This window comes from Monopterus albus, unplaced genomic scaffold, assembly GCF_001952655.1.
Source record: "Monopterus albus unplaced genomic scaffold, M_albus_1.0 scaffold18.1, whole genome shotgun sequence".
NCBI lineage: Eukaryota > Metazoa > Chordata > Actinopteri > Synbranchiformes > Synbranchidae > Monopterus > Monopterus albus.
The window spans coordinates 8,314,397-8,330,280 of NW_018127898.1; the positions used below are offsets into that span (position 1 = coordinate 8,314,397).

A 15,884-nucleotide genomic window follows, 5' to 3' on the forward strand; every position below is an offset into this window, starting at 1 on the left:
TCATTAACATGAACAAATTGAAATCTTTCTGATAAATAAGATTTGAACCAACTTAGCGCAGTTCCTTTAATCCCAATAACATGTTCAAGTCTCTGCAGTAAGAAGAAGGTTGCAGGCTACTGTAGAAAGGATACTGCGGATGACAATAAAGCAGGGTTTTAAATATTTTTTTCAATGGCTTTGCAAATATTGTATGGAGGACTACAGGACACCAACTTTAGGCCTGGTCAACTCATAGTTTCAAAATTGCACATTTTAAATTTCTTGGTCTGTGAATGGCAAGCAAAATGAAAACGTGAAGTATTTCCTTATTTGATATAATAACAGTTCTCTATAGTTACTTCTTCTTCTTTTCTTTTTGATATTTCCACTTGCATATTGGGTTTTAACAAGGTCAGAGGAATGGAAATTTTGTTTTTATTTTCATTTTGTTATTTTTATTATTTTAACAGAAGCAGCAGTCAAGTCAGTAGAATCTCAAACAAACACATGGTAAACAAAAAAACTGCACACTAAATTGCGATTTATTACTCTTTATTACTGCTTGGTTACAACACAATTATGATTTAATCAAACTAAGTGCATGAAAACCTTTATTTAATTTTTAAAAAATCTGGAAAGGAAAAGGTCACCAGGAAACTAAATATTTTGGAGAAAAAAGTATGTTTGAACACAGTTGCAATAAACAGTGAAAATTGCAAAGCGACTCAGAAAACTACAGCTCAGATCACTCTGAAACAATTATTCATGGTATTGCTTCTGGGATTGTATAAAGTCTGGGAATGTCTAGAATATTAGCACTAAATGGCACTGGTCATGAACAAGACTCAAAAGAAGCTTCATAATTTTAAGGAATGAGGTGTAGCTTTCTCTGTTAAAACTGAGATATTTTTGGGTTCTAAAAAACGAAAACAAAACAAAAAGGATCACAGAGTTTCCGTGCTGGTCCTGAAGCCTTCCCACTGGTGATGTTAATGTGATAGCTGCAGATCTGATGCGCCAGCCTTATTAGTGTGATTATCACAGAGCTGCACAGGCTGAGAGGATTTGAAGTGGTTTCATCAAAAGGATCATTTTCCCGGGGAATGCCTCATCCTGACAGCTTTGCTTCCAGATCCATCTCTGTTGGGATGTGCAGGCACTGTCCACTCAAATATGCTCAAAGGGTGAACTCAGATTGGACAGACTAAGATTTTGCTCCATGTATTAGTGCATTTGAGTAAACCTCTGAAGTGATTAGATTTTTTCTAAAGGGTATAGGTACTCTGCCACGGAATCCACAACAGACCAGTTATTAAGAGTCTGGTGGCATAGTCATATCAGCTTACCTCCCAACTGGCAGAGCATGAACACCTAATCTTACCAAACCGATATGACAGCTGATGGTGGGCGAGCCAACAGAATTAACAAATGATGTAATGCCTCAGTTCAGCTAGGAACTTGCTTTTCCCTTTTCATGAAATAGAGATAAATGAGACAACCAAACTGTGACTTAAAGCTGCTCTAATCAGCATTTCTAAATGCCAGTGGTCAACCAATATGGTTTTTTAATGGCCGATGCTAATGTCAGTATTTTAGAGAGCAGAGAGGCTTATGACTGATATACAATGCCAATTGTATATCAGTTGTAATTGTTGTTCTCCCCAACATCAGATAAAACAGACAAATTTAATAACAAATGAGACACATTTCCTGAAATTAAATGAATATTAATTTTACCTTAATGAATTAAGATAATAAAATAAAAAATTAACGTTGTCTCTCATTTGCTACAATCTGCACTCAACTTATAATTTTAAAATTTAAAAATTGTTCACAAATAATCAAAAAAAAACTGTAAGAAAAAACCTTTACAAACAAAATAAAAAACATTTTAGTGCAATTAACAGTAGCATTTTCCTGTGAAACAATAAAAATTTCTAAATATTTGCACTGCACATAGTAGTAGCAGCATCTCTGTGTTTTCAGTCCCAGGTAAAAGTGGGCTCATGTAGTGATGAATGCTTAAAGAATTGTCACAACTTTCAGTTAAGCTCTACCGTGTGTTTTGGGTTTCTGGTCACAACCTTTTTGCTCTAGTTGAGTCCCACTGCTCTCATTAGTATTGCTTCATATGCAACAGCAACAAGTTGTAAAAAGTCCCTGTACTGTGCATTATCAGCTCAACAGTGGACAAAGTTAGCATCGAGTCAGACCTAACATTTGTGACAGAGATACTGTGTACACCCCTTAAGAGTTACTGGAAGCCAGAGCAGAGCTTTAAGATTGTGAATAATGGGCATACATTTGCCAGCTGGACCCTGAGAGAATGCCAATGTTTATCAGTGTCTGCTGGATGCATACATTCACAACTGTTTGCTAGGTTTACAGTATCAACTTACAGTAAAAGGTGCTCACAGCTTCTTTCATCAAGTGGCAAAAAAAAGTTTAAGCAGCTTTAAAAAGACAGGAAATAAAATGCTTGACTTATGGCACATTTTCTACAGCAATAATTTTTATATAAGTATATACGTATTAACATACAATATTCATACATATTCAATCAGGGAAGTTCCAATCACTAAAATAATACTTAAATGCATTCTTCACCCTTATTAAAAGAACAATAATATATTCTCAGTAAAAGAATCACTGTCTTCCTGCACACTCAATCTTCCCACTGTACCCCATTACAATCCCACTGACCATATTTACTATACACTCCAGCGTGGTAAGTAGCCCAGTTTGATTAAATCCTATTTTTGTCTGTTTAACTCTTTGTCCTTGGGTGGGCTGCAGTCTTTAGCGCTGCCCCTGACTTGCATGGTCTTTACAAATTCCTACAGAGTCCCCCCTCTCTACCAGATATGACGTTACAGATCCGGCCACAAGAGCAGCTAGTATTTGCCCATTGCCAGGGTCAAGAGCACAAACAGGACTGTGTGAGGAAGACCTGGACCCTCCTGCACCATGACACCTCCATCATCCATGTCAGACGTCCCCCCAGCCAGCTTACTGTGAGCCAGCCCCCCATGGAAGTTCTCACGGTAAGTTTATCATCATTCTAGTACAGTATGCCTGTTTGAGCAATCACTGTTATGTGACGGGTTGCAAGGTTCTGTAGGCAACACACTGGTGGATACTCTTGTGTGAGTCCTTCATTCCAAACTGGATATACATGTATACAATAATTTTTCCTTTCTTTAAATCATAAAGTAATCATGATTATAAATGCTGGCTTCAGTAATTCTTACACCTCTGTCTGCTCTGAGAGGCAAATATGGTTCTTTGAGAGCAGACTGTGTTAATTCCATACAGGGGATTACCTCTTGACAAAATTCCTGTTTCCAGACATTTGGCATTCGATTCATTTAATCCTATTTGCTCCACTACGCTGACACATTTTCATTCATTTAAATCCTAGTATGACCCAATGGACCCTAAAATATGAGAACACAAAGATGAGAAAATGTTTTTTTGGATGAAAAACCATATCCTCGAAATAACTGGGAATAAAAACTCTAGGTAGTTCAAATAAATGTGTCTTGACATGTAATTTGTATTACAGCCTCAAAAGTGCATTCTGAGACTGTAAAGACCAAATAAAGACAACAGTACTGTAGTTATCAGTTTTTACCCCCTCCATTATTTACGTTTGTCAGACACGTGCTATTTGCACTGGGTCTATTGATATCATTTATGCCACTTATTATAGATATGCATTAGATTGTCAGGTTTGATATGTTATAAAAGATGAGTGTGACATTTTTGCAGTGGGTTGATGGAGCCATTCGTTCAAGGTCATGAATGACATCAGTTGTTGATTTGCGTAAAATGCCATTTTGACTTATCAGTGTGTTTACTGATAGCATAATTTCAGGTTATTTAAGCTTAAAAATCTGTTACTTGGCATGTGCTGTAGCTCTTTTTTCACATAAGTATGTCTTTATGTTTTGCTAAAATAACAAAAAGACTAAACACATGTTAGTACTGTAGGCTTTATACATACTAGTGCTTAGTTTAGAGACACATTGAAATGAGAACTATTAAGCTTAAAAGTTAAATAAATCTTATTTTACACACTACACAGGGTCACACGAGGCCACACAGGGCCCCGAGTGAGCTAACCTGAATGGCATTTAAAGGAATTTAATGTTAACTTACATGTGTTATTTTATAGTTCACATCTCACTTACTATCCGGCCATCATATTGTAAGAGTCTTATCCTGGTGTTCTTCTGGGCTGTCATGTCTTCCATATTTAGATCTTAAAATCTGGGCAATTAAAATATTTTGATATGTCTCTGCAATTTAGCATTACTGCTGTTTCCAAACAATTAAAGCTCCATGTATTAATATTCTCATAGCAACAGAAATAAAATGAATACATAAATTGTGAAAGGGGTTGGCTGTACGGACAAACTCATAGAGAATCACCTGCACGTTCCATTAGCTCTACTAATTTGAGATGGATCAGGGTGGTGGCAAAGTTCCTCACCTGCTGCCAGATTTCTTAATTCTGTCACCACGTTTTTTTTTTTTTACATTTGAATCTCCCGCCTGAGGAACGAACAGCGTTGAAACACTGCCCTTTGTGACGTCAAATCGGATACCCAAGAATTAGGCCACCTAATCTCTAATCTAAATGAAAAGAGCTGTTCTAAAAGTAAGATGGTTGCCTCATTTGAAAAAAAAAACTATTACTAGACTAGACTATTACCTTGTTAGGAAACTTAAACATGATCCTACTGTTCTGAAACATCAAGTTGAAGCCTCCAGTGTGCAACAGCAGGTTCCATTCCTTCCCAGTCAGGATCACACTCTGGCTCATATCACTGTATACTGTCTAGCCCTTCCAGCTGCATCCATTAAGCAAGGTAAAAACAGTTTAAGTACTGGCATTATTCATAAGGTCCTTTTCTGATGGGCTAGGGGTGAAGAAGAGTCATCTCCTCCAGTCAATCAGAGTAGTTGCTCATAAATAATGTACATTTTATGTTAAAAGCTTCCAACACAGCCTGCTAGAGGTCAGAGGGGAACCTGGGCTATTTGTTAAGATGGATGTAGAGAAATCTAAACAATCTGGGGTGAATAAAATGTCACAGATACACTCGGTAGTTATAAAAAATGGGTGAAAAGGGGGCCATAATACCACCTTTTTAAAAGTAAATTAAAAGAAAAGTGTCAAAGTGTACAGACATCCTCATCATATGGATGACCTCATGAAATCACTGCTGGGTACAAGAGCTAGTTGTTGCTAGTTTCCAAAAGTGTGTAAAAGGTTTTGAACATTTTATGGGAATATTATTCAAACTGTTTCAACAAGAAAAGTCTGCTCCGTAGTTTTATGCAAACCTGCATACACCAATAATAAGTCTTTGTTTTTGTCTGATGGGTGGGCTGAAATGGGGATCAGAGATGAAGGCAGCAATAGCAGGACAACTAAAGCATCTTTGCAAGTCCAAGAAAACGTAATGATGCTCTGTGCTATAAAATCTGCTTTTCAGAAATATAGTTTTGTACAGTGGCGCCTGCAGAAGTATATTTCATAGTACGCACAAGAACTGCCTATGGCAGCATAAATCTTGTTTTAACAAGAAACTTTTCTCATTATAACAAGATATTTTGCTCATTTTTACATTAGAACCTATTTTTCACATTATTACGACGTACTGTATTTTCTCATTATAACGACATACCGTAGGCTATTTTGTCATTATAACAACATACCATATTTTCTCATAATAATGTAAGCCCTGCACAGCTTAGAGTGAGTGCAGCACTCACATTCTTTGAGCAGCACCTCTGCAGCTCATTCAATTCAGCAGCCTCTCTCATCAACACTCTCTCATACCAACTTTCCATACAATGGCCAATATTGCTCTCAGGAAGTGTGCTCCAGCCGTTCCTTGAGCATCACTGATCTGACTGTTAAATCCATGTACAATAATTAGTCCACTATATAACACATGACTGCGGCTCATGAGTGATTTAACAAAAACTGTACATGTCCCAATGATGTTACAGGCATTATTGACAGCAGGTAAAGTAAGTGTGCTGCTGCTGTCACTCACTCCAAGTGGCAGGGCTCACGCTAGGGTGTAGAAATGACGTGACCCACTCTAGGGGTGTGCAATACGGTATCATATGAGATAGCTCCTCAGACCATAATTGTGAAACTATATCTTTCTATTGTACATTGACCCCCAGCTCCAGTAGCGTAAAACTTGAGCAAACTCATTTTAAAATATACACACAGTCTGTACAGGATTATGGCTGCAGGTGCCACTGGTTATGTAAAAGTGGAAGAAGATTTTCGTTTAACTGTGCAATTTCTCACAGCAGATTTGCTCCACTATTAATCTACTGAAACAAATCATTCATTGGCATGAAGTCTAAATAAAGTCTAAGCACATATGCTAATAACCAGTTTATATTTGTCTCCTGGCACCTACAAAAGCTACTGAGTGAATAGTAGCATTAGTACACAAATCAGCCATTTCACACAGCACAGCTCCAGTTGTGAAATGTTGTTTGAAATGTCCCCAGTGGAACTTGCTGTATCTGAACTAAACAAAAACAGTTCACTGGTTCATGAATATGCTGATTAACCATACCTCCAACTAACACCGATTAGACCTATCACCACTGGATGTTTGGCATGACGTTGTGCAACAGCTGTGGTGCTGGCAACTCCAAATGTCTCAGAGTTCACATTACACTGCAAGACTCATAGCAGTTCAGATCATTTCAAGACAACAAGTTGACTCCAGCCGAAGGAATCTAATCCTAACCAGCCTGCCCTGTGAATCACTGTTTGCATTTTTAATGAAAGCTGATATTGTGCCAGAAGTATATCAATATGTGTGCTTGAGCCATATATGCTTAGAAGTTGCTTGGCTTTAGTGCAACTAGTCTTATTAAATATGACAATATTAATATTAATGTCAGTTAGGCTCGTCATTCCCAACCAAAGGGTTACAGGATAAACACAAACTGTAACAATATTCACTCTTATGGTATTAAGAGGAAAATAATGCAATATAATTGGATGGATAGATGGAAAATGGATACTATTTTACCACAGCAATCTCTCTGTCTATCTCTCACTCTCACCAGTTGTCTGATTTATATGTTTATTTCTTACATTATGTACTAATTACCTATCCATCCATCCACTGTGCACTTGTGTTATTGACTTGTGCAGCCTTTGAACTGTTTTGAAAGCAACATTTAAGCAATCAGTAGCTACACTGTAACCGTCGCCTTATATTTTGGCACACAATAAATGTTTAAGCATCCTCCTTTGACAAAATGCCCTTGAGGGTGGCTGTTTGCCAAGGAAGTAAGAAATAGAGTGGCACTGGTTGAATGATATCAATGGATCTGTTTCTTCTCAGGGGTCAAGGAGTGACGACTATCTCGAAATGTTATTGGTCCTCAAGGCATAAGTCTAAGACATGGACCCACGTGCTGCCCTTGAGAAGGTACTGTAATAAACCACTATCTCTCAAAGAGTCTCTGACTAAAGTGAGAGTTGCTGTAGGGGTAAATGAAATACATCCCTTGTTGATAGTTCCATCTCAACCCAAAGGTTTCTCTGAAGGAAAAGGCCAAATTGCAGATGGGAGACAAAGAAACGCTCTGCTATGAGTTTACAAATAATGCTTTCTCTGTTTTAGTGTATAAGGCTCTGTCCAGCCAGGGGGCACTTCCCGTGTTTGTGTTCACCTCTCCCTCTCGTCTATGAGTTTTCAGTAAACCAGAAAAAGACATGATGTTCTGTGACCTGACCTGGCAGCATTACACGAGATGCATTTGCATTAATTACCTATGTGACTGATAGTGCTTCATCACATGTGAGGATCCTGATAAGCTGCTTAATGCCTTGGATAAATGTTGGATTCAGGAGAAAGTGTACTATTCAACATCATGAATAAAGAAGCATAAAAACAGCTTTCAGTGCAGTGTACTAACTCTTGCTTCTTTGAATGCTCTGCTTGTACAAGCAGATTCACATCATCGACAGTTACAAAACGTGCATTGACATACTATAAATAACTGATGCTTCAGTTCTCCTAAGAGCAAAGCATTTCATGTACTTTCAGCTGAGAATTTCAAAAGGCTAAATTAAGGGAGCCCAAATTAAAAAAGAATTTAGTGTGATATTGATGCTATCTTTCTGTGAAGTATTAATTACAGCATAAAAAGCTGCAGTTATTATGTTGGTGGCACAAAAGCATATGCAGCTTATCCAGTGTTGCAGTGAGCTCACAACAAACAAATTATTCCAAATAAAATGTCCTGAATAAACATTTTAAATATAAACAAAAGGCAGTTGTCTGTGGGTATTCAGTCTTTTATTTTAAATGAAATTTGCACTGAGAAATAATTTGAATTTATGCATATTATCAAATTAACATACAAGCCTGACTCATGGGCATGAAATAAAACATAATCTAATTATCTTTATGCCTTTAGATGGATCTCATTTTCTAAAGAACAATATTTACATTTCTCTTTTAAATGAACAATCTTACATGTTTAGGTGCTATTCTACATTAGATCTTGAAAATACTTTAATGTCTGACAGAGACACTGAACCACAGTATGCTGTAAATGTCCAAAATGGAAATTAAATAAATAGATTAAATGCACATAAACTGACATTTAGAATTTGCTATTTTAGGTTCACTAGACAAGAATATGTAAAACACATGGTGATGTTTGCGCACGCTAACACAACGTTTTTAAAAAAGGACCAGTGATAGCTGCCATTCATTGTAAATTAGATCGGCCCCCCTCGGCTCGACAAAAAGCCCCTGACTACATTACAGGAGTACTTTCTTAAAGTTGAGGAACAAACGCTCAACCTGCATGATGATTACAACATTACAGTGCATTTTCAGAGGATGATTTAAATGAAATAAAAACACTTAATAGGTTGTCAGCCTGTCTCTGCCTTCTGTTAACAACAGAAAAGCAGCTTTCTGTAAAACACTTCTTTGTTTACCAAAGGTCTAAACAGAGAAGCAAAGTCATTTTGTGACAACACATAAAGTGGAATATAAACGTGAAATTACTGCCAATGGAGAACTGTCACAACCTATTTATTGTGCCGTACTGCGTATTTGCATGTAACAATTCATCCTCCTCCAACACAAGGATATTAAATTCTTTTCTGGTATAAAGTGTTCAGTCCTGAACTAATTTTTGTTTGTCATTGCACGTACTACAAATTGTTTTAAAAGTAAATGACCTCATGGTCTGTACCCCTTGCTATGCACCACTGACTGTGCTGTGATCAACTGATTGATAAAAATAAGGCCTATGAAAAGCTTTGGAAGAGAAAAACTTGCTTTGACTGCCGATCTGCTCATATCAGGGTTGTTATCAAACGCTTTCTGGAACAAAGAGGGCTGAACTAGGCTGGATGAAACTATAAGTGAATGGCAATATTCACTATTTTTCTCTGAAACCTTTAGCCGGAAAATACCTTCACCCTAAACCGTATTCACTGTATCCTCCAAATATGACTGAATTAAACTGATTGTTAAACTTTTTGAAGTGGAACAGGGGTGTCACTTGTCTTCCCCATGCCCAGAACAAATGATGTTTTATACTGGATGAGCAGAACTAAAGATTAAACATTAGTTGGCCTTAAGCAAGTTTCAAATCGCAGTAGAAAGGCTCCTTTGTGAACGGGAGGTGGTGACGTCAAATGAGCTCTATAAAGACAAATTCATAGTCTAGAAGGAGCAACATAGTAGTGGGAGGATGACTTTCAGTGTCCTCCTCCATTTCTTAGCTTGCATAACTAATGAGGTTTAAACCCTGGATAAATTAAAGAAGACTAGTGACTGCTCTCAAGCTACAGTAGCTTGCTGTCCACATGATAAAGGGATTACACACTGTATGCTAATTATTTTTATCAATTACTACTCAGAAAACATGCTGGAAATGCTTGAATACAGCCATTATCAGGTGAGATGGGTTGATTGGGTTGATTTTTTTTCTCAAAATATCTGCAGACAAATTATTGAATTAAATCAGTTCAAAGATGAAGCAAATATTTGATCTGTAGCTTGGGCTCAAAATAGCATTTATTTATGCGCTGTTAAGAACTGTGTTATTACCATTGTAGGTCCATTTTCAATGGTCACTAAACACAGTTGGCAACTCCTGATGGTATTATTAGAGCTAATGGATACAAAATAGTTTATATTTTGCTGCATGAGTTGCTAAATTGTTGCACGAACTCTGTGTTGTCATAGATCATGTGACACAATTGATGGTGTCTCCTTGTGTGGAACGCTCTGGTTGTAGTAGGTTAGTAGGCTAAATGATGTTATCAAAGTTTCAAATGTGATTTAAAGTGAAAGAATTTCTTCAGTTTGCCAAAGCAATACAAAAGACCTAGTGATCGGCATTATACAACAGAAATTAAGAATTCTGCTACAGCATGGTAGTACAGCTTGATTCAGTTTGGTTGCCTTGTAAGCAAAGCATATGATATGAACTTAAACTAGAAACAGTGAGCATAAAATTGAACCTAACATTTCCTTAGATTTATACTGCCATCATTAAACTGCTGGGAAGCAATATTTTAGCCTACATCAAAATCCACACATTATTTAATGTTTCCTTTAAATGTCACTGATCTTAATGTGTTTTCATTACTGATGCTGATGCTTTATAATGAGGCAGTCATTATTTGTGATTCTTAATACTTATTTTACAGCCTGCAATAGAAAAAGTAATTGCTATACAAAATTTTAGGTTGTATTCTAATGTACTTGTTGTACCTATTCATTTTGCCCACATTTAGGTGCAGTCTCACTTAAAAAATCCCACCAAGTTCCACATCCAGCAGGCCCAGAGGCAGCAGGTGCAGCAGTACCTGTCCACCACCCTGGGTGGTAAAGCAGGCAGCCAGTGCCTCAGCCAGCCCCTGGAGCAAGGCATGCCACCTGGGCCCGGCAGCAGCGCCCCCAACAGTCCCATGGCCCTGCTCACACTCAGCTCCAGTTGTGAGAAAGAGGTACGTCTACTGGTTGCCAGACACTTTTGATTTCATTAGACTGTGATAATCTGTAATTATTACATCAAGTATGGTTTTGTGCTATACAGATGGATGATGTCATTGATGATATTATTAGTCTGGAGTCAAGTTACAATGAAGATGTTCTTGGACTGATGGACACAGGACTCCACATTAACAACCCGGTAATTTTTCAAGATGCTCCTGTCTTTAAAAAGATACACTGTGTATTATAAAGATGTCTTATATTTGAATTTAATGTAGATATAAGACACATTTGTTCTTTTTAAGCATGGATTACAATGCTATTTCTAACAGCTGCCCGTGTCTGGAAACTTACTGGATGTGTATGGCAATGAAGGCCTTCCGCTCCCAGGTCTCACCATCAGCAACACATGCCCACACAATATTAAAAGGGAATACACTGGTAAATTACTGAGAAAACATTTCACACATACCACAGTATTATCAGTATTTGCTTATTCTTTTCACTGCTGATTTACTGTAATTCGGCATTTGGGCTGAGTTTAAGTGGGGGTCATGAACAATGAGTGCTGTAAATTCAGACTGTGAAACCATTTAAGTTAATACAATTGATTTTGACTAATAAAGTTTGTCTTGGCATAGCAAACCTCATTTCATCACATATTAAAATGCACACAGAAATTTGCATAAGGCCTGATTCAGTACTTTTGCAATTATACTGTAAATTTGATTTAATATAGGTAAATCTCAATAAAAAAATAAATCAAAACTACTTCAGTTTGAATGTACAAAGTGGCAGTGTTACTGTAGGCTGCTGTCAATATTGTGTGCAATTTGGAAGTGCACAAGATACCATTAAGTCAATTATTTGTCAAATAATCACTCCAGCTCCTGGCATGAAGCAAGTACTGGACAAGCCTGGATCCTGCGGCCAGTACGAAAACTATCAAAGGCCAGAGGGCTTTCCAGTAGGTAAGCAAAGCAAGATGAAAAATGTAAAACAGATTTCTGTGTAAACTGTCAAAACTGTTTTCAGTCTAATTTTCATAATAGCCTATTTATATGAAGTATTTTGTGTATGACTAAATTGCACACAATATGAGAAACTGTCATTATAGAAACTGAGAAGCCTCAGTAAATAACATTAGTTTTACTGTAGTTCTCAAAACATGTACAAGCTGTTATTACTGTAGTTGTGATGTGCTAAGGTGATGGATTTACTCTACAGTATATGAAACACTAGCAAGCTGTTGTATTCATTTTATAGAATTAGTGCCTTATTAGTTAAATAAAACACTGATAGTCATGCTTCTCTTTGCTTCACAGAGGCTGAAGTTCGTGCTCTTGCTAAAGAGAGACAGAAGAAGGACAACCACAATTTAAGTAAGTCCACTTGTCTGATTGCAAAATGTTAATTTATACTGATTTATTGAATGACCTGTGATTATTTCTACATATACTGCAAACCTTGTTTTACCAGGCTGCTGGACTGACTATATATTCTATTTGAACATTTGCAGTTGAACGAAGACGGAGATTCAACATTAATGATCGCATCAAAGACCTGGGGACCTTGATACCCAAGTCAAATGATCCGTAAGTTCTTTTTTCTTTGTATTTATGCTTTATGTGCCCATCCATCAATCTGTCTCTCTATACTTTGTGTAATGGCGTATTTGCTCCATAAAGAATCCCGTGCTGTTCTGGTCAGCTGACTCTGACTTTAGAGCTTTGTCTCCTGTATACCCCAGAGACATGCGCTGGAATAAGGGCACCATTCTGAAAGCCTCAGTGGACTATATCAGGAAGCTACAGCGGGAGCAGCAGAGAGCCAAAGAGCTTGAGTGCAGACAGAAAAGGCTGGAGCATGCAAACCGCCATCTACTGCTTCGTATACAGGTGGGTTATTCTAAGCTGGCAAAAAAAAAGAAGGTAAAACAAGCTACCAAATGCATACAGTAAACTGAAAATAGATATGCACTAATTTGAGCAATTAGTGGCTTACACAGCATCGCGCGCCATTTCTGACACTTCCTGATTTTCTGTTTTATGTCCATATTAAACCAAGGTTTTTGGTTGGGGAAAACACGTACAGTTCTAAGTGGAGCGCATATGGATGTGCACCAGCTGTAATCATTCAGTCTCTGCATATTCATAAATATTGTCTGTAGCCCCTTTGAAGATGTCCCAGTCTGTGGCCTCTAGAAAGCCCACAGGCTGGCCTGTGCACATTCCGTCCAAGTGTTAACAGTTCTCAATGTGACTGGTTTTGCCTTGAGAACTGTTAACACTTGGAAGGACTGTGCACTGTTTGCGAGTATCGATTGTGACACCATTTTATGCTAAAAAGATGAGCATATTTTAAAGTATTTTTCCCAGATAGGCAACAGGTTTAACAGTCTTATTCATGTTTTATTTGTATATTCATCTAGGAGTTGGAAATCCAGGCCCGGGCCCATGGTCTTACAGTGGTGTCATCTCCATCTGTCTGCACATCGGAGCTGATGGCACGAGCCATTAAACAGGAGCCCATCCTTAGAGACTGCCCCTCAGATATCTACCAGCATAGCTCAGCTCCTGACATGTCCCCTCCAACCACACTGGACCTCAACAATGGCACCATCACCTTCGACGAGATTCCTGCAGACACTGAAGAGCCTGGTCCCTATGAAAACTCCAGGACCTGTAAAATTAAAAAGTTGGTAAGGGACAACACCCTGTCGCCAGTTTCTCTAAGTGATCCCCTGCTGTCTTCAGTGTACCCTGATGCCTCCAACAGCATCAGCAGCCAACACAGTTCCAGCTCTAGTATGGATGAGAGGGAGCATGACTGTTAGCACTGGCCAGTACCATGAGACACGGGGACATGTCCTATCAGTAGCATCCCAAAAACAGGGCGCCTGCATTAAAATACCTTAAATATGTCTGAAAAGATGAAGGAACTCAGAAGTTATTTTTATCTTGATTCTATTTTTTCTCTTTACTTTTTTCTCATTTTCATTTTTGTTCCAAATATACTTTGTATTGAACTGTCCATTGTTAATAAAGTGCAAAAAGCTTAGTGTAATGCTCAAACATGCACACAAAAAAAAAGTAGACAGAAAATTTAAGATGTAAGATTACTGAAGCAGTTTGTCTAACACTGTATAGTTTTCTGATGGTTACATTACAGGAAAATGCATAAAGTATAAATGTGTATTTAATGATCATGCATATTGCTTATTAGTAATTGTTTATACACATATATAAATGTGTTATTTTTTAATCCAGGCTCTTAATGTTCTCTGAATAAACAAATCAAAAACAGACCAAATGAGAAGTGTTACTAAGGTTAAGTAATATTACTATCATTTATTTGGCTTTCCTTTCATTTATAATGACCCACAAACACTTTTGCCCCCCTAATTCTAACATGATCTCAGGCATCCAGACTTAGTTTTGATGAGTAAAGGCAAACACATAGAAGGAAAAGGTGGTTTATGATAATATTAAGGTTTTAATACAGACATAAAACCAAGACTTAACATGATTTAATGTCTATATAGAGTGGAAATGTAACAGGTACAGGCACATACTGTTTAACCCAATGCTAAGCAGATTTTGAAGAAAAGTGAATAAGTGTAGTACACAAAACAAACGTCTACAAACACAAAGCTAAACATAAGAGCCTAAGTAGAGAACAGAAGTAATCAAGGAATTATGTGCAGTGCAACACTGGCTTAGATGTGCTCAGGTTGTCCATGTACTCTCCATTCAGTCTAAATCTGTTATGAAACATGAAATCGGATAATGAAAAAATGTCTTCATTTACAATTTTTCATTTTAAAATACAAAAAGTAAAGAAAACACATTTTTTCTTATTTTTAACCATATATGTACCTGACAAAATGAGCTGGTTTCTTATTTTTTAATTGAAGTCAAACGTTTGGATGAGAAAAATAGTATTGTGAGGTTAATGTGTTCATTTCCCTTTTTCTCTTTTCTGTCTTTATGTGAAAATCGCACCTGTAGGCCTGGCTGGGATATTTTCACAGTAAAAGCTCTGTCATGTATACTGTATATATTGCATATAAGTGGTGTTTGCTGAGCAATTCAGCAGAATCTCTATCGACTGCAGCAGCTCAGGGCATGATGGGAGACGCCTGGCTTTTCACCTGATCTAAGAGTTGTCTGGTTGTATAATTGCAGCAAATGTAATTTTATTAGTTGATATTTGAAGGTTTGTTTAGTTAACAGAATAAATGTGTGGTTGGTAGTAATGTTTATCAGTCAGAGAAGCTGAATACAATTAGCTTATAGTACATTACATATAGGCCTATACTTCTCATATACTGCAGACAGTCTATGTTCTCCTCTACAACATAAACATTACTGACTTAACTCCTGAAGTATTAAGTGAACCACAAGCCTTTGGCAAGTGGGATGTGAAGTAGACGCGTAACGAGCTTGACATAATTAACTAGATATATAAAGGCCTACAATTAGATGCTGCATGAGCATGTATCAGTTATTCAATAACAGTTCCATGCGCATGAACAGTTGCTTATTATGGGAAAACATCAACGCAGCATCTAATAGTTAGCTGTTAGCCTAAGGAGATAGTTAACACATAAGGGCAGTGGATAGGAGTTTGTTGGCAAAGCTGAAATGATGGCTGCTCTGCATGTTTATGCTCATTTAGCAGGTAGGCTATTTTGATAAATTGCTCTAAGGTTTTATTGCACTACAGTAGATCAATGGTTGTCACCTTGGTTAATATGTTTCACTTGCTCCCCCTCTCGCCACTGCTGCATCTCAGCTACTATTTGCTCCATCTGTCCAGGAGTCAGTTGCACCTGTGCACCCAAATAATTTTTCACATTTGCACACTGAGTTTTAC

The 15,884-nt window shown here is 37.5% G+C and overlaps 1 protein-coding gene across 2 annotated transcripts; it reads left to right on the forward strand.

Annotated features, from left to right (window-relative positions):
- Positions 1-9,889: 9,889 nt before the first annotated feature.
- On the forward strand, positions 9,890-13,895 carry mitfa (melanocyte inducing transcription factor a). Of its 2 annotated transcripts, XM_020592970.1 has the most exons (9): positions 9,890-9,963; positions 10,808-11,020; positions 11,110-11,205; positions 11,339-11,447; positions 11,885-11,977; positions 12,332-12,388; positions 12,526-12,601; positions 12,757-12,904; positions 13,438-13,895. In XM_020592970.1, the coding sequence occupies exons 1-9, from the start codon at positions 9,895-9,897 to the stop codon at positions 13,840-13,842; spliced, it is 1,266 nt and encodes a 421-aa protein (XP_020448626.1). In that variant the 5' UTR covers positions 9,890-9,894; the 3' UTR covers positions 13,843-13,895. The 2 variants fall into 2 exon arrangements, with proteins under 2 accessions (XP_020448626.1, XP_020448627.1); XM_020592971.1 differs by lacking the exon at positions 11,885-11,977.
- Positions 13,896-15,884: the final 1,989 nt, after the last annotated feature.